Source organism: Phytophthora parasitica (genome assembly GCF_000247585.1).
Source record: "Phytophthora parasitica INRA-310 unplaced genomic scaffold supercont2.8, whole genome shotgun sequence".
NCBI classification, from domain to species: domain Eukaryota; phylum Oomycota; class Peronosporomycetes; order Peronosporales; family Peronosporaceae; genus Phytophthora; species Phytophthora nicotianae.
Genome location: NW_008648994.1, coordinates 1,121,802 through 1,144,118, shown reverse-complemented (window position 1 = coordinate 1,144,118; position 22,317 = coordinate 1,121,802). Strand labels below are relative to the sequence as shown.

At 44.6% G+C, this 22,317-nt stretch overlaps 8 protein-coding genes across 8 annotated transcripts; 2 read left to right on the top strand and 6 right to left on the bottom strand.

Annotated features, from left to right (window-relative positions):
• Positions 1-1,206: 1,206 nt before the first annotated feature.
• On the bottom strand, positions 1,207-1,335 carry PPTG_21789 (hypothetical protein; the record flags this gene model as incomplete). The annotated part of the gene is made up of 1 exon (XM_008899974.1): positions 1,207-1,335. One exon carries the CDS (start codon positions 1,333-1,335, stop codon positions 1,207-1,209), a length of 129 nt encoding a protein of 42 aa, XP_008898222.1.
• A 3,194-nt stretch (positions 1,336-4,529) lies between these two features.
• On the bottom strand, positions 4,530-5,458 carry PPTG_21788 (hypothetical protein; the record flags this gene model as incomplete). Its single annotated transcript, XM_008899973.1, has 5 exons — positions 4,530-4,562; positions 4,637-4,671; positions 5,023-5,115; positions 5,217-5,310; positions 5,426-5,458. The coding sequence occupies 5 exons, from the start codon at positions 5,456-5,458 to the stop codon at positions 4,530-4,532; spliced, it is 288 nt and encodes a 95-aa protein (XP_008898221.1).
• A 180-nt stretch (positions 5,459-5,638) lies between these two features.
• Positions 5,639-5,872, top strand: PPTG_21787 (hypothetical protein; the record flags this gene model as incomplete). Its single annotated transcript, XM_008899972.1, has 1 exon — positions 5,639-5,872. The coding sequence occupies one exon, from the start codon at positions 5,639-5,641 to the stop codon at positions 5,870-5,872; it is 234 nt and encodes a 77-aa protein (XP_008898220.1).
• A 1,093-nt stretch (positions 5,873-6,965) lies between these two features.
• PPTG_05910 (hypothetical protein) lies at positions 6,966-8,179 on the bottom strand. The gene has a single exon (XM_008899649.1). It carries the CDS (start codon positions 8,048-8,050, stop codon positions 7,589-7,591), a length of 462 nt encoding a protein of 153 aa, XP_008897897.1. The 5' UTR covers positions 8,051-8,179; the 3' UTR covers positions 6,966-7,588.
• Positions 8,180-11,016: 2,837 nt separating this feature from the next.
• On the bottom strand, positions 11,017-11,769 carry PPTG_05909 (hypothetical protein; the record flags this gene model as incomplete). The annotated part of the gene is made up of 1 exon (XM_008899648.1): positions 11,017-11,769. One exon carries the CDS (start codon positions 11,767-11,769, stop codon positions 11,017-11,019), a length of 753 nt encoding a protein of 250 aa, XP_008897896.1.
• Positions 11,770-14,642: 2,873 nt separating this feature from the next.
• PPTG_21786 (hypothetical protein) lies at positions 14,643-15,407 on the top strand. The gene has a single exon (XM_008899971.1). The coding sequence runs from the start codon at positions 14,918-14,920 to the stop codon at positions 15,092-15,094; it is 177 nt and encodes a 58-aa protein (XP_008898219.1). The 5' UTR covers positions 14,643-14,917; the 3' UTR covers positions 15,095-15,407.
• A 1,836-nt stretch (positions 15,408-17,243) lies between these two features.
• Positions 17,244-17,708, bottom strand: PPTG_05908 (hypothetical protein; the record flags this gene model as incomplete). Its single annotated transcript, XM_008899647.1, has 1 exon — positions 17,244-17,708. The coding sequence occupies one exon, from the start codon at positions 17,706-17,708 to the stop codon at positions 17,244-17,246; it is 465 nt and encodes a 154-aa protein (XP_008897895.1).
• A 1,485-nt stretch (positions 17,709-19,193) lies between these two features.
• On the bottom strand, positions 19,194-19,286 carry PPTG_21785 (hypothetical protein; the record flags this gene model as incomplete). The annotated part of the gene is made up of 1 exon (XM_008899970.1): positions 19,194-19,286. The coding sequence occupies one exon, from the start codon at positions 19,284-19,286 to the stop codon at positions 19,194-19,196; it is 93 nt and encodes a 30-aa protein (XP_008898218.1).
• Positions 19,287-22,317: the final 3,031 nt, after the last annotated feature.

The window sequence follows — 22,317 nt, the reverse complement described above, 5'->3', positions numbered from 1 at the left end:
ACAGATTGGGACTCTACATGTAGCAAGGCTCCAACCCCTGCCGAGCGAAGCGAAGGTGGGCTTTGCGTAGTAGTGGGGCGAGCTGGAACAGCGAGCTCCACGGGTTGGGACCAACCATGCCCATCCGCCCGCAAAGTGGGCGGCACTCGGCTAGTCTACCAACAGTAGGCGAGTCCGGTATCTGTCTGTGTGTCCGTCCGTGTGTGTGTTCAACGTCTCAGCGCATAAACCTAAGGGTTTGCCTTGGCTACACCACTCTTTTGCATGCAATATCACCCATCATGTAGCCTACCCCTACCTTCTCGAATGAGTCCAGGAATAAGTAAATTACAAATATAGCCCACTAACGGTCACGCTTTTCTGCGACATCCCTATTGGTTAATTTAGCGAGCTCCACGGTTTGGGACCAACCATGCCCATCCGCCCGCAAAGCGGGCGGCACTCGCCTAGTAGGGATGTAGCATCGCGTTAGTAAATATGCTATATTTGTAATTACGCATTCTTAAGAGATTTCTTAAAGGTAGGTGTAGGCTAAACAATAAGAGGTATTGCATGTAAAGGAGTTATAAAGCCAAGGCAACTCCATAGGTTTATGGGCTTTGACGTTGAACACACGGACGTTCAGACAGACAGACACCGCACTGGCGTACTGTGTGTAGATGCATTTTGATGCAAATTAGACGTATGTATCTTAACAACAGTAATTTTGGGATAGGAAGCACTTTAGTGCTGAACGTAGGGAAGAGCGCTTACCTGTTAGTAAAATTTACTACATACTAACTAACTGTGATATCTATGCTAGCTGACTGTAAGTACGGGTGTCAATAGCTATAATTGAATTATCCAGCTTAGAGTGCAATACAAATTGATTAACTTATGCCACTTACTGCAACAAGCGATAAACTAGCCGTCCGTTCGGGCCACCTCCAAGGATATGTACTCAAGTCAAGCGGAATTTAGCTCAGCTTCTATTCTCTGATGATATCGAGCGGAGTGTGCCGCTCGAGGTTTCGAGTAGGGAACTCCCACCCCATACATTTGATGATAATCGCTTGTCACTGAAAAGTACCGCAGCGCTTAGAGGGATGCACGTCGGGATAACCATTAGGGCGTGCTTAGCATGAAAGAACAGCTCCTCTGCTGCTGATATCCCCATGCACTTCATACGCTTGTGGTAGATCACTCGTGATCTGTTTTATGGCATCTTCATTCCACAGAGCCGACACTTTGTCCCTTGTCCGAGAGCTTGTCTTGCAGGTAGCTGCTGATATCAAACTTGAACGGGTCGGATACCTTCTTGGAAGCTTGAAGAATATCGAAAATGCCCCACACCATCGCAGAAGTTGAGACGGTGTCTAGGTAGGAGGAGATGGAGTGGATGGTTGTGGTCAAGCTCTTGGCAACGTAAAACCAAAGTGATTTCTACCAATCTCACCCCCAAACGCCTGGTCTACGTAAAGGTAAACATATTAATACTTCATGAAAAATAAATTATATGATGAAGTTTTTGCTCCTATTATAGATCCAGTAACCTCGTACTTGGGATAAAGCGATTCAAAAGCAATATGCGTTAGTGTTTAATCTACCAGAGTACGAAAAATGGGATTGGACTGAGGTGTTTTGTTTTTGATATAAAAATCCTCCTACAAGTATCAAGGTTTGGTATAATCATTCTACTTTGTTTCGCATTTTGATGTTGGCACTTTTTACTAGACCCTTACAAGCTGTAATTAACCATACAGACGACTATACTCCCAGTATATAGGGAGTACACTAGCTGAAATAGACAGCCCAAAAGGATTAATTCGGTGGAATGGGATGTATATGTGGGAGTATAGTATCTCTTCGTGCCTGAATGATGCCAATTTGCATCATTGGCCATTTTTTTTTGAAAACCACTTGGTTTTCTGACAATCTAAAGCTACCAATCAAAAGCGCAGGTTCAGACGGATGCAACAAAAAAGAGCATAGGAAAGCGGAAAATAGACGCCTCATGCGCCGCGATCAAAGGCGGTCCCACAATAAAATAGGCCACCCCACCGCTGTGAGACGAGAAAGGACGAGGATGGAGGCCACAACGAGCCCCCGCCCTCTGTACGAGCCATTTCGACACTCGTACGCTCCTCATGCAGGCTCCGGCGTCTTTGCCGGAGTGGCTGCCGCGATAGACTGCTCCCCGCTGGCAATATTTTTGCGGTTTGTTACTCCAGATATGATCAGATCGCTAGTTTTTTATACTAATGCGTATGCTAAGTCAAAACGTGCAAATAACTGAAAAGAACTGACTTTTGACGAGCTTAAGACGTGGATTGGTATTGTGATTTTCATGGGAATCCATCGTTTTGCTCGTCCGCGTGAATGCTGGTCTACAGACCCCTCCTCTCCTAAGTACCCATTTACGCAATGCATGAGTCGTGATAGTTTCGAGCAAATTAGATGATTTTTTTTTTTACATATTTCTGCTGTGGAGACAACGTCTACTGAGTGGTTTGCAACGGTGGAGCTGTTTGCATCCCAGTTAAAACAGCAATTTGAGGCTCTCTACATACCAGGTAGCATTGTTAGCGTTGATGAAATGATGATTCGGTTTTCAGGGCGCTCAGCACATACCGTCAGAATGAAAAATAAGCCGATTTCGGAAGGATATAAGGAGATGGTGCTGTGTTCGAAGGGCTACTGCTTTACTTTTGAGTTGGTCTCCCGCGTAGTTGCTACTACAGTGCCTAAATCTGCTGGACTGAGTGCAACTGGATGTATCGTAGCTCACTTATGCAACAAACTACCACAGAACATGCAATTTAATGTGTTCATGGACAATTATTTTAGCTTTATACCGCTATTTGAACATTTACGTAGTGCTGGCATTGGTGCTTGTGGTACTGCACAGTCTAACTCGGAGATGTATCCGAAAGAAATGCGATTTCGAAACGATAAGACCAGAAAACATGACTGGAATATGATAAAGTCAATGGCAGTGGGCAATGTTCTTGTGATTTTTTGGATGGGTAATGGGCCTGTGCAACTATTGTCTACAATTGACCAAGTTGAGGGTAGTGAGTGGTTATTGATCGTGAGCGAAAACGGCCTAGAATTACGTCTACTAATGAAGCTAGTGTACGCCGCCAATTTGGTGATTCTTTTCGTAAAACCTTTGCGATTCCACGCTGTGTTGATGACTACAACCACTACATGAATGATGTTGACATTGCTGATCAGTATCGAGCTTATTACAAGACGCAGCTAATTTCAAACCGTACTTGGGTTCCTATTTTCTTTTGGCTGTTAGACACTACGATGATTATCGCCTACATTTACCCCCAAAGCGTTTGTTTCAGAGCCAGCAAACACCACTAAATCATCGGGCTTTTCGTAGAGAATTAGCGTGGCAGCATATTACCCGGTCTGAGCGTGTGCAAAAAGAGCCTGTTCAACTCATGCATCTGCCTCTTTTTCAATTGCAGCGAGTCTAGTTCGCACTTTGCATCAAGAATGGCGCCGTCGGCAAACAACGGTTGTATGTGCTGCGTGTAAGCTGCCACTTTGCGCGTCATCAAAGCGCAACTGCTTTGCTGCGTATCACATCCAGGTGTCTACAGGTCATCCTTCTAGAACTGCCTCTTTCCGCAAAGGACAAAGTAGATGCAAAAATTAATATAATACTTTTTATGGACGAAAGTTATACTATCCAACCGAGCACAAAAAGATACTAATACAGAATCCAGTATGTCAGGTACGATAACCTGCGTCCCAAAAAAAGCTTTAACCCTTTCGCGAATGGGTTCTTTTGTCCTGGCTATATTATTCTATAGAAGGTCAAGTCATTTAGGCCATCAAAGGGGGCATTTTGCCCCTTTTCATAAACTACGGTATTACAGCAAATCCTTGTAGTTCAAGTAGAAAGCGCGAGTCTGCCTCGTCCACAAAATTTTAATGAAAGGGAGCATGTTGCCCCCTTTCATGGGTGGCACAAGTGGTACTCGAGGACACACTCTCCAAAGGGGACAAAATGCCGCCATTGACCAAAAGGGTTAAGACATCACTTGCCCCTAGAGGATACTCGTGAATTCTGACGGTAAATACTTCCATCTTGGCTCCAAAGGCAAATTCCATTACCATTGCAGCATTAGGCGCCGTGTATTTAGCGATTTTTTTTTAAATATTTGGAAATTGAGTGCACTCAACATGATGAGTATAATCACTAATGCCGTGCCGTGCCCGGAGAAGCTTTGAATATTTGCGTATTAGCGTTTAGTTTAACTACTGTAGTTTATTTGACGTGACCAGTGGACGTAAGTTTGTTGCTGAGCAAGGCAGCCGAGGGCAACTTGCCACTTCTAAGTGAAAATCAATTTTTCAGCCAATCAAGCTTCGGTATAAGGAATGTTGTGCGAAGGTCGCTTTTTACCGACTGGATCAACATTCGCTGATTTTGAATAAACGTAAGACGGGTTATAAAGTTTTCCGTTTTATAATTTGAATTTTCCTAATCTACGCTAAGTTCGAAGGTCTGATGGGTACGCTTTATTTATTTATATAGGATCTTCGACGGTCCGCGATTGCCCCTAAAACTCTGAATATAAATATTCAGAGAATTTCCAAATGAAAAATAATATAAAACTATGCTGAGCAAGCTCACCACAGCAGCGCCACTTCCTAGGCGTTGTCGCGCAACTAGATATGCAAATCAAAATGTTGTCTACATCAGTGGTGTGAGCCTGTTATTCTTGAGCGGGTGTACCCACCGATGAATTAGCTCTCACGCTTTCCCTTTATTACCATAAAGCAGATATCTGAGTCTACCCAGGGTGTTAGTTAAGCGGGCTATTGAACAGAAAACACCAGGGTCAAATCAGAGTTGGTTAAGAATAGCTCGTCTAGTTGAGAACAGGACAATACACGCGAAAACCCATTTTGCACATCCTAACGTTAAGCTTAGCAAAACAATAAACTTTCACGCTATTTCCACAGTCATCACAGCCAACGCAAAAACACCTAGTATTGGTAAAAAAAAAAATACTTTACCTTTATGACAAGTAGTGCCTTGCGACTGATAAATGTCGGTACTTGAAAGTATCCGTAACAAATGCTCGAATGGTTGTTCTTTGTTTACGAACTCTATACTAAGACATACACTCCATTGTTAGCTAATCTGAAGTCTTAATTAGCAAAGCGTGCCAACTTACTGTGGACCCTGTATCATCGTATACTGCAGTCACCCACGTCCAACAATCTCATTCTGTAATTCGACGGATTTAGACTAAACGAGACGACCGAAAGGGCGAGAGGGTCTACCTTGCGGCAATGGACGCGCTGCAAAATATTCCAGAAACGATTTATGCAGCATAAGTGATACTTAATAGGTAAGATTTTTATGCACAGCAAAATAACATGAAATCCACAATTAAGTGCTTCTATCCTGACTTACTATCACCAGACAAAAGTGAACGTTTTCGATCATTAATTATGTCATGGCCGTTACCGTTATAAGATTGAAGAACTTAGCAGTCAAAAGTGAGGCGCTAGGAAGCGCAAAACACACAGCGTGGGTTTGGGAATTATTTTGTCCAAAAAACGACGATACAAAACTAGTGATGTGGGTAAACAACTGAGGCAGGAGGGCGTACCTGTTACAGCTACGATGTTGCGTATTCAGGCGCACAAGGCGTTACTATCCTTCCTGACATCACGTAATTCAAAGGGCCGCGGTGGTGGCGGGACTACGCCATCATCTATCGCTTCGCTGCAAGGCGCGATTAGGGCAAGTTCACAACAGCAAAACAGTGCCAACGTCAATCGCTTCGCTCCAAGACACGGCAAGGGCAAGCTCAATCTCCAGAACTTACATAAGTTGCTGAAACTTTTACAAAAGTAGTGAAAGCTAAAGTGACTGAGATCGGTGCAGCACACATTTTTGTAGATCAGACAGGTTCTTTGTTTCTTCAAACAACAAATTCTTGCTACTATTCGCTGTTACATTTTTAAATAATGCACCTTCTTGTTTCGAATGTCTCTCTAAGAAAATGCTAGCAAAAATAGGGATTAAAACTGTTTGGGCTCGTTGTGGCAAGAACCCGAATGACAGAGCGACTGTAATGCTTCTCGGTGATCTACGGGGCGAAATACGGATCATTTATCGTATTTAAAACTGTCCATCGAAATACCAGGGTGACGCCATGTAAATACTGAACATCTCCACAGATTAAGTGTGGGCAGGTGGCTCAATCTCTCAGTCTGAAATCGAGTATAATATGCAAGTCTACGCCAACCGAAAAGGTACCGTAACCTTGCTGTTTTAGAATTCTTAATCTCTTGTTTTTGGCTAGTTGCAAAAAATACGAGACTAACGGTTATTTGGGAATTCATTGCGTCGGCCGTCCTGTACTACAAAAGTCGAGACCATTCGAATCGGGTAGGACCCCTCATTTAGAGATCTTCACGGGACTATCCCACAATTAGAAACTTCTCAGCTTTACCGATATGTGTTATTCAATCAATCAAAAGTTCGGAAAAGCGTGACATGGCAGACGGACAGACAGACATTATATTTATTTTTAGGCTCATTCTCAACCGGCCGCGCCGCACCGCACTGTTATGTCTAATGCGGCTGCATCGGTTGGGAACGGTTTTGAGCCGCATTCGACGGTTTCCGTACTCTAGGACAGCTGGAGCCGAGTGAGATTTTCTGCAATTTCTACCTGCTCGGCCTCAATCGTAGCTTCGAGCTGATGTAAGCTGATGCTCTGCTTCTCCTTAAACTACCTATATATTGCAGCTGACCTCCAAATTTACGTATCTACGTAGCTACTCGGCACGAGATATCAGCACCGTCCAATTCACAGAGCCACAGCGCTAGCAGAAGCTTTATGGGTTTACGTCCGGCTGTGGAAGCTTCTAGAAGCTTCCATCCGTCTGAACTGCGGAAGCGGCACTTTTGTTTTGGCGCGCTCTCCCCCAAGCTCTCCACAGGAGTTAATTTTTAAAAAATAGTATTTTAGCTCAAGTTGAGAAAATTACGACGGGGTTACACGACTCCTGTCGAATTTTGCTCTATTCGAAGTCAGAGAAGGTGTTTTAATGTAGCTAAAAAAATGAGTTTACTAAATAAAGAAGGAGAAAGAAAATGTTTGAAATTGACATATTCCAAACATACTTTTGCTCATGACGTGGATAGTTGAGTGAATTAATCACGCCCATTACATCGCGAATATCGACGTTCATGTGCTGCGTTTAGACTATAGTTAGTCGGGTGGGTGGTAAAAATAGATCACTGCAAAACTTTCTCCCGAATTTTGACGTAACCACAAACTGACCTACACCAATTTCGGTTGGAGAATGGTACGGGCACGATCTGAATCATAATTTCATCGCATAGTATGGACTTGCATTCACAGTGTAAGTCTCAGACAACCTAGCACTCCACATCTTTATAGATTTTGGATGAGCTCCACTGGTGCTTTTTTTCTCGCGAGTACTCGAAGTATAAGTAAAATACCCGATGTAATTGAGAGCTGGAAAAAGAGTAATGCTTATCTGATTGTCGCTTCAGTTCACTAGATCTCACTTTTTTGTTACGAAATGCCTCAAGGTATTAAAACCCGTTTGCTTGAGTTAGAATCTTGGTCAGTATAAGGTCCTTAGCTTCCTTCTTCGATATCTTTTGCTTGGTGACATCGAAAACAAGCATCTTCACGTACTTCACTAGAGCGTTCCAGTTCTCATGTTCCGTTGCTGTTTCTTTCGCAACTATGTCCAGATCGCTTTTAGCGAGCTTCTCCGGGGTCCATCTCGATTGAAGCCGGGGTGTCAGCCAGTTTTCCACTGCTTCCGCCTTCGTGCGTGAAATCCCCTTAATCGTTGCCCATGCTCTTTCTTCAACATCGTCGTTTTTGATCGGGTTTGCAAGTCGAAGAAAGCGGCGACCGTCGCGAGCTTCGATAACTCCCACCGAGTGCACCGCATCAGTGAGCTGCATGGTCTCGGAGCTCGTGGTCGCGGTCTCTCCGTTGGCCAGAAGGGTAGTAGCTAAAAGTAGGGCGAAAGAGACACGCATGGATGGTCTTTGGCGAAATACCAATAGTGTTGTGGACTTGAGGTTGAGAAAGCGAATTGGAGAATGAGAACGTGGAACGAGTTGGAAGGCAATAATACACCTGTTCTCCAACTCATAAATCTTATGTACGAACCTCGCGCTGAACGTCAGGGTGATCATGGCACATGTACTGTATCATTGGTTGAGCCAGCAACCATTCTCAACAATACGATCAATGGTGAGACAAGGCTTGCATCAACCACACTCCGTCACAGAGTCCGTGACTCGAGGTGCTTCTGCCGTTGAGAGCTGATTCTGGTAAGCTACCTCTTACCATCGAAAAATCAAGATTGGAATTGAAGTAGGAGAGCTAACAACAACTTAAATAAGGGCTTATAAGTCTAGCTAAGCCGTAATCTCGGCTTACAAGGTGATCAGTCCCAATTTCAAAATAAAAATAAATATTATTATATGAATTGACGATGGTGCATTGTCGCGTAGCTCAGCTGTCAAAATTGACAATTCGTTGCCTCTATTTGATTGGAGTATAACAATGGGGGAAGAGATTACGATGCCCGATTACGGCACGTTCATAAACAACAGTACAATGTATTTGTCTGGATCAAAAACACCAGATTATGGTATGTACGATTATGGCACGTTTGATCCGAACCTGTCAATTATCGTAACAAAGTCGTGCTTCGCCCGAGGATTTTCTGAAATTTAACGAGAATGCCCTCAAACCTTTGGAACAGATGGGATTCGCTTGGTTAGATTTGGTCGCAGTGGAACGAGCTGGCTAAGCGAGATAATTACCTAGTTCCAATTAGTTCACACTTAGTTTTGTAGTATTTCTTATGTACAAGTCTCGTAAGGCATTAAAAAAAAGCCAGTAATGATCTGAAACCTGCTAAGCTCGCTGACTGGTCGCAATGTGGATTGGTCGTCTATATATAATCGCGAATCAAACTGAAAAAAAGTTAAAACTATTTTTATTGGTCTAAATCCCGGTCACTTTGCCGGACACTCTATCAAGATCCATCAGACTGAGCAAAATATCGAGCGATTAAACCCTGAAGATGTGCAATCTCGCAGGATCCCGGTGGAAACTATGATCCGACTTCAGGTGAATAACACGGATACTGCTTAGCGCAACCAGACGCTGCCCAACGGCAAGGTATTTCAGTACCATAAGCTCATTGTATAGGTGGTATACCTGGAGACATGCACCGGACCAGATCTTGCATATGTATCTGGCTGGGCAACTGAGCAGATACGTGTAGAGCCCGACAAAGCAGAACATTGGTGTAGCCAAACGTGTATTGTGGTACCTTAGTGATACAGACTGTCAATGAATAGCTGACTCAGCTAGCACGGTACCCAAACCAAGCAGCTTGCAAAGTCGTCGAAGGCTTCAGTGAGTCAGATTAGGGGAACCATGAAAAGCTTACTGGCTACGTGTGTTGCATGGGCAGGAGGTGCCATTGCATAGTTCACTTCCGTATTGCAGTCGACAGCTGAAGCAGAAAAATGTTGCAGTATTTGGCGAAACGTGCTGATTGAAGACTTCTCACACGTAACAACAACGAGTTCGACTACGAATCAATACCAAACCGTGTTCATGATGGCCACGACCCACAGCCGCTCGACACGGCCCAAACGAACTACGTTGGCACTATGTCAGAGATCAGGTAGCCAAGAAAATGGTGAACTTGTGGAAAGTGAAGACGAACACGAGTCCCTCGGGTATGATCGACGAAGGCACTCGCTAGCAACTGGTTCAATATGTTGAAAGGCATGATGGGATGGACCAAGGGCCATCTTTCGAAGTAGCTATCATCTAAGGTGAAATTGGGGGGGGGGGGGGGTCCAAAGTCAAACGTGACTGCAGTTAGTTTCTTTTAGAATATGCCGTGTCATGGAGAACAACAAATTGCTAAGAAACGAGGTATCGAAGAATTTTCTCGCCGCGCAAAAGCGATTCACCTCCGAACCTTGCAGCATCGTCGCTTTGAACCAGCAGCAACAGAAATCCAACATATCAAGGTGCGGCGAGCTGCATACTCTGACAAGATTCTGCACGCAACGTGCTGTGGCGATTCTTGTATGTTTTGGAAGAGCTTACATCGAAATCAAACTCCTAACGATATTTCTTTCCCAGTCGAAATTGTGTTATTTTTCGTTGGAGTTCGATTAATGTTCTCTTAGATTTCTGGACATTCCATCGATCTAACGAAACTTCGAAGTAGTACACATAGACCATAATACTGGCACGCAATTATCCATTAGATCAAGGCTGCTGGTCGTAAATGCTGTTCTTGAATGGATGTGTCGGCGATGGAAATGGTGTCGCCAATAGAGAACCATAAGAAGCACTCGCCTACAGCACAAATACATAATACAGAAGAATAGGGTCTATGTCATCTTTTTATTTATTTTTAGTAGATACTGAAGAAGCTTCGCAACTGTATTTATTAAAATTCAAACTAACGGCAGCGTTTAATTTTCTAGTTTTCTAGGTTGTCGTAAGTATCTCTATGGAGTATTTCTCTTCACTCTTTTACGTACATTCGGACGCAAATAGCCGCAGTCTCGTGGCGATGGAGCTAGATTTGATCGTACCAACCACTAATAAAAAGTGAAATTCGTTGTGATCGTAAATCTCCGTCGAGATAAATTGATAAAACAACTCGAAGAAAAATGTTGAGTTTTCGTAAGTTCCTTACAGTAAAAAATGGCTTACCCTGTGTGTGTGTGTGTGTGGGGGGGGGGGGGGTCTGTCTTCTTTACCAGTTCATACCTCTACACCGACGGTACATGTATGTCGCTGACAACAATAGCAAAACGGACACATATCAAAAGAAAGGCGAAGGCGTAGATCCTATTGCAAATTAATCGAACGATAGGCAATTAATGCCAATCGCTAATACCTGGAGAGTCTGCAAATGACCAAGGGAAGTTCTCATTTCCAATTGGGCATATCCATTCTAGGATTTAGCATCGTAGTAGTTGGAGTAAGCTTTCCAATTTCTGTACGTCGGTCGTCCGGGGCCACTTTTCGAGAAAGTAATGATGTGAAAGCTGTCGTCCAAAAGATCCTGTAATTTTTCCGGGGTTATTTTGAGTTGCTTCCAGTGATTGAAGAGCTGGAGCTGCAAGTTTGTGGCAAGCACGTTTAAATCCTCAATGCCCTTGACAGTATGCAAGAGCGTCCCAATTTTGAGAACTGACCGCTTTTCTTTCATCAAGAACTCGAGCGCTTGTAGGTCAGAGAATGGTTGCAAGTTTGGTGGTAAATCCTTTTCCGCGTGGGCTTTGTACAATTTGATGTATCGGAGCCACTGAAGAAACAGAGGACTGCTGTCGAGACCCTCATCTCTAAGTTTCAAAATTCTATAAACTTCCTGCGGCGTTTCTTGGGACTTCAGCCAAGCCTCATTCGCGAGTTTGCGGGAGGACGCGGAGCTCAAGATCATAAATATCTGCATCTCGTCCGCAAAATTTTCCATCCCAGATACTTGGCGAAGAGAATGAAAAAGCGTCGCCAGCTCTTCTTCCGAGTTACTTTGTCTCAACAACTCATAGATCTTCTTGTTACCGAGAAGAAGCTCGCCTCGTGTAGTTCTGTACACATTCGCGTACTGAAGCCACAGAATTAAACCCTTGTTGTTCTCCATCTCCCCACTAAAGCGTTTGACGAGTACAAATCTCTCAAAAGCACGTTCCGGTGTCATCTGCATCTTCGTTGCAATTCTTAGTAGATACTTCTCAAATGTTGGCAATCCAGTTATTCCTGTCCTCGCTTCCATGAGCTCGCCTGCAACCTTGATATTGTCACCGTTACTTCTGCCATAGGAATTCAGGGGTCTTTTTAAGGCAGGTTCCTTGCTTTCAGACGATAAGCTAGACTCGAAGAGACGATTAGCTCCGGGTTGGTCCAGGCCCTTCATCCATGTTCTGTTGAGCGCAAAGCAACCACTCACCAGAAGTAGGAGGATAAGGAAGAAGCGCGCGTGCATGTGGACTCGTTGGACTCTTAGACGTCGTCGTTCTCTCAGGAAATTCCACAGTGTTGTCTGAAGCAATGTGCCAGGTTCACAGATTACGGGGCTTAAACGAAACCGTAAATGATGCGCAAGGGAGATTACGTTTCTGAGAATGTTTACGCGGTCGAAATTATTGGAATTATGTGAATGTGATGACCAAAGTTATGTGATGACCAAACTTTGGTCATCACATAATTCCAATGATGCATCTGCATCTGCAACGAAACGAAACGCACTCATTCCTACACCTTCACTACAAGAAGATAACATTAGAATAAAGGCACTGAAAGCAACAATGTCTGCAGGGAATAATCAAGTTCTCGGTAGTATTCCGTGGTCTACTCAGAGCGAGAGAAGGTCCAATCGAGGATATTGGGAACTAGCCAGTAAACGAAGTTATTCGCAACAATCAGGTATTACCTGATCGCACTCCTCAAAATCCAAATCTACACGTCGTACTTGACATTGCCCGTACTCAGGAGCAGGAACATCAATCCATTCACTAGTACCAATATCAACGAAGGTACGCACATCAAGTATTGAGTGTCGAAAGCTCAGAGGCTGGGAATCCGTGCTGCCCCTCGCTGTCGGATTACTATCGACTAGGTGCTCCTGCCTCCAATGTGGCATTTCCCTCGCTAACCAAACCCGGTGGAGTCCACCTTACATGTTCGTCCCGGTGGGTCAGATGTCAGTACCGCTATGAATCCTTCCATATTTGCAGCGTTCATACGATGGTTTCTTGCTGTAGGTTATCGTTTCCAGAGAGGTACGGGACGGGCTCGTTTGAAAAGAGCGCATACATTAACCACTTCCACTTGGGACATTCTTCGGCTGCGCTGTAGATGGATAGTCATTTCTGTAGCTGTCTGGATAAAAACAATGTTCGAACACACTGTCTTAAAATCGCGCGAGCTCTCCGAGCATAACAGTAAATCAAAATTCCATGTTGGTGGGTGCTTTGGAAGGACGAAAAATATAAACAAACGAGTCACTAGCTCACAAAAATTCAACTTTATTGTCAAGAAGATGGTTGTCATCAAATTTTTCACATACATCAACGGTGGAGACGTCGGCCCGTGTAGAGTTAGTGCCATGGACTTCATAACGAAAGCATAGCGTAGCAATTAAATCTTCGGTGCATCGTTTTAACGCTCATCCATTCTCCTTCCTCATGTTGTACACGGTGCACTTGCGCTACTACAGACAACAGGACCAGACCTTCATGTATAATGTCAAGTTCTGCGATTTCGTTGCTATCAGTTTCGCCCAACCGTCCACACGGAAAGGGAAGCCTAACATTCAGGAAACGTGATTATTCAGTAAGAAATTTCAGGCTTGATGGCATTAATGTTGTTATCTATCATGATGGCACTGGAAATCGGCGGACATCGTGAACAACTTGATGTTTGCAGCATTAGAAATCGCGTCATTTCACAAGCTGGGTCTGTTTTTACAGCGCAAATTTGCTTTCAACTGTTGTATCAGGTTGCCTTCGTACTTGAAACATGTATGAATTTGATCCGAGCAAAGCTGTCTTTTACGATGATGATTTTACTGTCGTTCAAACTCGCCCGTTTTAGTACGTTGCATAATTCGCGTTGCCGTTGCAAAAATCTCATACAATATTGCAAAATATCACGACCGGTATCAACATCAGCTTTCGACTCGAATGGCTACACAAATCTCAACAAGATAAATGAAAAACTTAATCAGTGTTTGTTTTGAGAAGATAACCGTTCGCTAACCAAACGAATTAAGTGTGTACACCCCCACAGATTTGGTCTGTCGAATCTACTCTAGGACTTTTTCATGACGACATTTGAAATGAGCATCGTGGGGCATGCCTCGTCTTACTCCATTTGTGTCGCCGGATTACGGCAAGAGATCAAGATCGGGCTCTGTTGAAGTCCAGTGCGACGGTGCCGAGCCTCGGCGACAACAATGAGAGCGTGAGGAGCCTGCCGCAGTGCCTATCAGCACTAGGAGGGTGCCTCCACGCAGATCGATTGGGTTCGCCACACACTGCAAGCTGAGCAGGTGAACGTTGGCACGCGTCCAACAATTGCATGATGTACAGGCTGGACGACGCAGGAGGTAGTCGTAGTTCAGCAGCTTTCTTACGCGTTAGTTTCTCTTATTAATAAACTTTCCTCTTTGGAAATACCTGGGTTAAGCGACAATTTGCCACCCAATCAAAACCACTGCGAAGATACCAAAGCGAATTGGTAAGCTCGCCTGCCGGCTCGCAGTGGCCGGGGAACCCGGCATAGATCCTTTGTATTTTTTCGCTGGCTTATTTTGATGACTAGGTGTTATGTACTTCTTTATAGTGAGTATTCTGCAAGAAATATACACAATAAATACTGTAATTACCTTAAAGACCAGTGATAATATCGGACAATACAGAATTCCTGCAGCCGATCAGAATTCTCCATTATCAGAGGATTTGTCTTATTGTGACTTTCACGATTTTTGCTGTCGGTTTTAGCTGCCTATCTCGGACCAGTCTGTTTTATATTTCGGGCTTTGAGTCGAGCCATACTATTTTATTTTGGACCTTTCTCCCTGGTTTGGCCTCACCCTCAACTATTATAAAACAAAGTGGAGTGAACTCGAAAGACAGCAGGTGCGAACGACGCTTGCAGTGGAGACGGGTAAGGAGAAGACGGAGACCGTGAGGAAGCCTGTGCTGGTAAACTCGACCAAGAGACAGAGAGTGTAGGGAAGATCGTGGTGGCTGTGGACTGCTGGCTGAAGGCAAGCTTAATCGAGAAAGCTAAGCGGGTTCCACGCTCAGCAACCTCGACAGAGGGGAGAAGTGCGTGAGTGCGACAAGAAGATGGTGGACTCGGCCGAAATGAACAACGTGAACTTGATCAAGGTGAAGGAGGGTGGGGTCGACCGAGGCGGATGGAGTTGGATGTGGTGGACGGAGACGACGGAGAGAGCTAATAAGGAGAGCGACCACTCTGTGAGACGACGGAGAGCTGGCGGTGGACTCGATGCTGAGCCTTAAGCAGTGAAGTGGCCGTTTCGTCGTCGCCTCTTAGGAGAAGACGGTGGGCGTTAAGGAGGTCAAGTTTGCCTTGGCTTTCCACAGGTAGTCATAGGTCGCGGAGGAATCCGAATCGGCAGGTGACGCGACCGTGAAAACGAACTAGAAGTACGAGTTGAGCAAGGAGTCGGTGGAGAGATGTAGAGGTACAGGCTGGAGCTGGTGTGCCTGCAATAATTACCGAAGAGGTGTTGCCAGGTGGTATTAAGGTTGGTCGGTTGTGGCCTATATATTTTGCTAAACTAATCTTAACAATCTACCATTGTTCTTTTTACCTGTGCTAGCGTACTCAGTATACGTTTGGCAGCTTTCTCATCTCCCCCTACTGCCGTGAAGCATGAATAATATCCAAGAAGCCAACAACGCTCGTTTGAAGAAACCGTTGACGCGGTTCGAGGCGTTACTGCGACTACGGGGTTGTCAGTAGAAGCTATTCGTGATGCCGCTGATGGTTTGCGGGTACTGCCTGAGCGCGCTGTGGCAACACTAGTGGTTCGAGTTGGTCAGGCTCATGGAAGGGCTCGTGGAGGCTGACGTCTGTCCTTAGCCGTCTCGTCGAGAAAAACTAGTTGTTCCGGATTAGAGTAGAGTGGCAGCAATTTTTGTCGGTAAACTTGAATTTCAGCAGGAATGGCTTCACGAACAGCCTTTTCCAACACTTTGCGAATCAAATTGAGATCGAAATTTAAGCCGCGACACAAAGTGGATGACGATACATTTGGAAGTGTCGGGAATTGCTCGATAAAATGTTCACGGAGCTCCTCAATGTAGAAAGTTGGATGTTCTTGTACATACTTGGTAACAGAGGCTAGCACGTTTGCAAGCCATCGCACTTTCTGCTCTCGCTCACTGTGCTCGTTGACCGTCCCTCACTCTAGCAAGAGAGCATACCACCGACGAATTGTTCGCTCTTTGGGCCCAAGGAGCGATGCAACGTGATAGACACTTCGTAGACGTGAACCAAAACGACGACCCTACAGCGAAAGTCATCAGAGTAGGTCATGGCTTTGTGGCTGCAAGAGCTATTTGACAAGTGGTGGCTTGAGACCTAGTAGCCAGCCGCTCACTTTTGCCGGTGAATGTCGGCAAAACGGACAGTGGCATCTAAAAGAGACCTTTTATAGAAAAATAACCCCATCCCTACATATAGTTCAGGTAAGATATATATCTATTTTTGAGTCAGACATGATCTCGGACCCTCTATTTCCCATCTCGGACCCTCCGTTTTCCCCCCAAAAAATGAATGCCACAATACATCTACTGAGTCTAACTAACCGTCGAGCGTTCAACTGCTAGTCGCACCCACCGAAGAGTCGTAATATCTATTGGCTGATAAGTAACGCTAAGAGCTTCTCCAACGGAGGCCCCAAAATGAGGTTGAGACTTCAAACAAGAACAAATTACTAGTCACTTCCGTATTTTATTTGGGGTCTAGTTGGTTTGGGCATCAAATTCTGCATATTTGAGGTCGCGATTAGAGGTCTATACCTTAAACTGAAGAAACATTCATTTTGAGGTTTAGGATGGGGTCCCCGCGTTGGAGATGCTCTAAACATTTCATAATACGGACATTTGAGCAGATTTGACCTCTTTCCGTGATATGATTGGCTACAATTTAATGATTTGTAAGGCGATTGTATCTAATCCGTTGGTTGCAGTAATTCCGTGTTGTTCAGTAATATTGTGAATTCTGTCCAAAATTTGCCAGTTTAGCTCTATTTGAGCCCTGAGCCAACGTCGACGATGTACAAAATCCATGCTATTAACATAATGGACAGAGAGCTAAATACCGTAAAACTTATGTGCAAACGGACAAGTCGTATTTATCTTGACCCATCTATAACACATATCTTTGAGGACTGACTTTATTTTAAGTATCGAATAATACATTTTTGACCCAATGTTAAGAACACACACTTCTAACTTCTGATTATCTACTTCTGTATTGCTTCCGATTATTCATTCATTGTCTTCTCCGTCGCTTTCGCTGTCGTCAGCCAGGTCGTCGTCGGATGATAGATCTTTATCTTTATCACCCACTAAGCATGCCCTCTTTAACGCCTCAAACATGTCGACCGGGATATCAGGAAGAAGTGGGGTTGGTGCGGCCTCACAGGTGGACGGGAGAGGCGACAAAATGTTGTACCTGAATGCCGAAGCCTAGCGCGATGTCGTTAGCGTCGTCTGGCGCAATCTGTCCTTGACGTGTTCGAGCTCGTAAACTGAGTTGATGGCGACGCAAGAACCCCTTCCGCCAGTGCCACGAAGCTTTAAACCCTAGAACATCATGTTCCGCGGCGATTTCAAGTGCTTGCATCTCTAGCATAGGCCCACTCACAGGCACGCCATCTTTTCGTAGCATGTTCACCCAGCCCACGAGCTCCTGTTCGGCCTCGGCAGACAGAATGGTAGCCACACCAACGGGTCTTAAGTACTTGAGGTCTGCGGTTTTGGGGTCTTCACATAACAGCTTCAGGGTTTCGTGGTTTTCAATCCAGGTATAAATTAGCTTGCGCTTCGAGTCCTTAGACTTGCTGCTCAAAGTGCTAAAATACTTGTCTACAGTCTTCTGCATGCGCTTGTTGCACTCGAAAAAGTACTCGACAATCTCTAGCTTTAGCCTGTTAGTGGTACACCTCCGTCTATGTGTCGGCTTAGTTCTTCCTTGCCCGGTTATTCGAGGCCGGCCTGGTGGCTTGGATCTCCCCATGGCAGACGCGTGGTGATTGACTGGCTAGTGTGAATAGCCCCCTTCCATGACTTTCATAAAATTACCAAATTGTACTGTGATCGAATCGATCGCTGATTGGTCACTGTCAAGGTGTCCGTAAATGGCCAACGTCCGTTTGCACATAAGTTTTACGGTAGCTGTCTTTCGCCACAAGTCAAAATAGTATCTCGTACTTAAGAGGAACTCTAAAGGACACAGGATGGGCTGGACGATTGGTGGAACCATTTTTTGGGGTCCGATCATTGAAAAAAACCGTCCCCGGAAATTTCAAACAAACCGCGCAATATGAAATGGACTCTGTCCACGACATTACTGTGATGACATTCGTTAAACTCAGGTAGTCCAATAGGGTGTGGTTTGGGCTACAGTAGGTTAAGTTTGTTTTTAGTCGCTTCACTACGATTCGGGGTCTGCAGCACCTGTCGTTCTAAGATTTTCGTCACTACTCATTTCGTATCACGTTCTTAGTGAACGTCCCGCTGTATTCGCCTTGAGTCGTGCTGGCATATTAGCTGAAAAAATATATAGACTCTTACTAAATAGGCAAATTCAAGACTTACAGTGGGTTTGGTTGGGTCGTTTCCCGTGAAGTACTGGTCCACGACTCTCCGGACCTTGAAATGTTGAATTGTTGAATAATGATCGCTTACATCTGTTGGTGTGTTGGTCTTATCTTGAGGTAACGTTGTACCACCAATTTATCATTATCGGCGTCTAATGCGATGCGACACACAAGTTGCGTACGGGGCAAAACGAAAAGGTGGTCAGATCAGGAAACTTGGTCGATATGGAGGTTACCAACTGGGCAATCTAGGCCAGGAAATGATCGGTGGTCATGATAAATTCGCGTTGGTTGGCTCTGCTGCGGTGCGACAAACATTCTTAAGGAAGTCGGGTCTTCACGCAAGTTCTAGATCTGACCCCACGATACAAAATGTTTCTTACCTACCTTTCGCTCGTTTTGTGATATCGGCCGTTAAAGTCTGACCATCCAATATCGTACTTAATTGAAGTTTCGAGCACCGAGCGATTTGGTTTTTTTTTACAGAATAAATTACGTTGCTCTCCTTCTCCCACCACATACGAAGACATGGAGGGCGCAGAGGGTAGCTCAAGTCACGAAGATCAGGACGCTGCGACTGGCTCCCTTACTGCCGATGGATCCGACGCGAGTTCCTTTTCTGGTACACTGCTGGACCGTGAACGAAGTCGTCGCTAAAGTTGCGGATGCTGCTAGTACGTCGTCGGTGAAGCATGTTCAGCTCGAGAGCAACCTATTCAAGGGGTTTAAGGGTTGCTGAATGAACTCTACAAGCCTCTCTCAGCGGTTTAGCGCGAGTCTCTCCAGAAGAACTCGTTCACGTCATCGTAGTTGATCACCTTCTTGTGGTCGACGCCCGCACCGTTCTCTTGAGGGCGCATCTTAGCCACAACGTTGTAAAGCGGGACGTATGTCTTAGAAACGTTCCTTCCGGTGTATTGTGCATTTTTTTCTAAACCATCCAATCCAACTTTGCAGCCACCTTGTGGCAATGGGCGCAAGACGTCCAGCTGAGCGTAGGATCATTAATCTCCGTTGCATACCTCGTCAACGACTCGCTTTAGCCTTCACACTTTCGAATGAGTGACCGACGGTACCGTGAATCAGGGAGAATAAATACATGTACTTATTCTCCCTGATTCACGGCACTACTTTCATGATCGGGTTTTGCAGGTATAAGAGACTGCTTTCTTAAAATATCTATATTTGCTAGTTTACTGACGGTTGTTACCGAAGAGGATATTTATTTATGAAGGTTTTTGGCTCAACTCTGCGGGACAATATGCCGGGTTTCGCGGGCATTGTCAAGCGTCTTCATTGCAAACTTTCTACAGAGCATCCAAATCTACCCTCGACACACTTCACTTTTTACACTAACGGTAAATACTGCATCATTAAACCGTAAGATACTACAGTTATTATTGCTATTTTTCATAATACTCGCTAATGGAAGCTACTAACATTTGGTCGGGGGGGGGGGGGGGGTGAAGAATAATGAAGAATAAGCTAAAGAAATATAGCACAAGCCACGCGAGTGTGTGTTTCAAGATCTATCACGTCCAAAAAAAATCTCAGAACCTCAATAAAACTAAATGAGTTTCGTGCCAAGTCTATGTTATTCTACTATTTCGTCTGATCGCCACACCGTTTGGACATCGATGCTAGAAATGTTTAAGCTTCGACAATGGTTTATCAGTCATTAAAAACTGCTTATCGTAGGATGTCTAATAGATTTTAACTTGGAGGTAGGAGATCCAGTAGCTTGAGCTTATCCGTGCAGGGCTTTGAAAGAACAGACAGGCAAGCGGCAACACTTATCGATAACATGTTTAATCCACGGATAGAAATTTAAGTGACCGAGTATCCCACCAGTTTACATCACTTCTTCGTTTTCGCATGGATTGTCGTGGTTCCAAGCTTAACTTGTCATGGTAATCACGACTTCAAGTTTAAGAACGCTCTGAACCAACACGGCGTTTTTTATGGTTCTCTACATCCAACTGCATGGGTCGACAATTACGTGTTTAGCATACTTTAAGATGTGCCAGCGATCAGGTCTGTCGTGCAAGCTGCAACTTGATGTTTTTCAAGGTTAAAGTACGGCAAGTTCAAGACGAGGGAGATATTCGACAATGGCAGCTTAAACTTGCAATTCATTCTGAATTTTGGCTTCAGCAGCTCAACTGAGTCTCAACAAGCGTGTAAACGTGACATAACTGGCCGTTGACGAACGTGATGAAATATCGTTTTCTTAAACGACTCGGTAGTTAAGAGGTCTGACATTAGGAAGGGAGGCGGTAGAGCGCTGTCTCCTTCAGCAGCAGTCTGTTCTGTAGCAACCGCAATTGAACTGATAAAAGTGTCAACTTGTCTCCACTTGATTATCAACTGACGGGTTTGTTTCAGTATGCTTCGCCAGCTCCAAAGTGTCTTGAAACAGGTGCACTTCATTGTTGTGCCGCTGGGCATCCAGTAGAGGCATCAGAAACTGGCCAGGACCAGTTGGCCGATTAATATTCTCACTTTTTTTCTCTGCTCACAGGTGCTAGTGTTCTTACCACTGTATGTCACGTTATACGCGATTGTTGAGACTCGAATTGAGTGCTAGAAAGCAAATTTGAGAAAGAATTGAATATAAATGGAGAACTTCGTCTAGCTATGGTTGATGTTGAATGGCAGCTTGAAGTAGTAGAGTCTAGCTGCCATCTGAGAGATCGAAGTCAAATCCTAAAGTATGAATTGAACAGTGTTGCAGCCGGAAAGTTGGAGAACAACGTGCTTCTTGCGGCTTAGTCTTCAATGTTGAGCTTCCTGTCGTGATAACCATGACACTGTATTTGTACGAAACACACTTGCTCGAACCACTCTTCTTCAGGGCCCGGAGCCAAGTCATGCTGGAGTTCGCGAAGCGCCATATATGGGTTTCTCTTTTTGCGAAAGGGTGGAGTTGAATTCGAGAAACTCCAAAAGCAAAAAAGAATGGGTACGCTAATTAACCACTAAAAAAACTTACCCATTGGCATCAATATTATCCAGATTTCAGTAAAGTGCCTTCACTATGCAATTTTGCCCATAAAAGCATCACTCGCGAGGGGCTACTAAAACAGCGCAAGTTTACAAATTATGATGAATGAGACAATTGTAGTGAAAAATATCCTAGGAACAAAACTTTCTTAAATTTATAAATTCAATCTACAATACCAAAGTCGATATATCGATAGGAATGTACATGAAATAGAAAGCTGGAAGAAAAGGAACCTTTCTAGTCATTTGATTACCAGCCGTTAGAGCGGGCTTATAATATATGAATTGCTTATCCTGGGATAGCAGTACGAAGTGCTGCGAGCAGCTTGCAGGGGATTAATTCGTTATTCTTCGAATTTTGTCTTGAAATTTGTATTCAAAAACGTCCGTCACGCTTTCACGTCTATCCTACACCTTCTTTTTTGTACCAGGACTGTACCACCACCGTTTATAGATGGACCACATGTATATTTTACCTAGAAACTGATTGAAATAGTTAAAACCACGAACAACACGCAAGTCTCGAAAGGTAAAGAAGATAAACCAACGCAAAAAGGTGACGGAGTTATGAGGTAATAAGCTGGCGTTCGTGGTCTCCAACGGAGCCCCTTTAGATCCTAGGTTGGGTAATCCACCATGGTCATTCATATCACTGTATGTGATAAACTTCCATCGATCTCAGCGCACCTGAGATATTTTGACAGTGTAACAACTCCTACCGCATCAGGCGCGCACCCTGACGCCACAAGCGCCTGTCCTCAGTGGCGCATGGGTGTGAACCCTTTGATCAAGTTTATATTGGCTTCGGGTGCAGACGATGGGTGCGCACCCATAGCACTGCATGAGTAGTTCGCTAGCCTAGGTAGTAGCCAGCAGAAGCCAGGATTT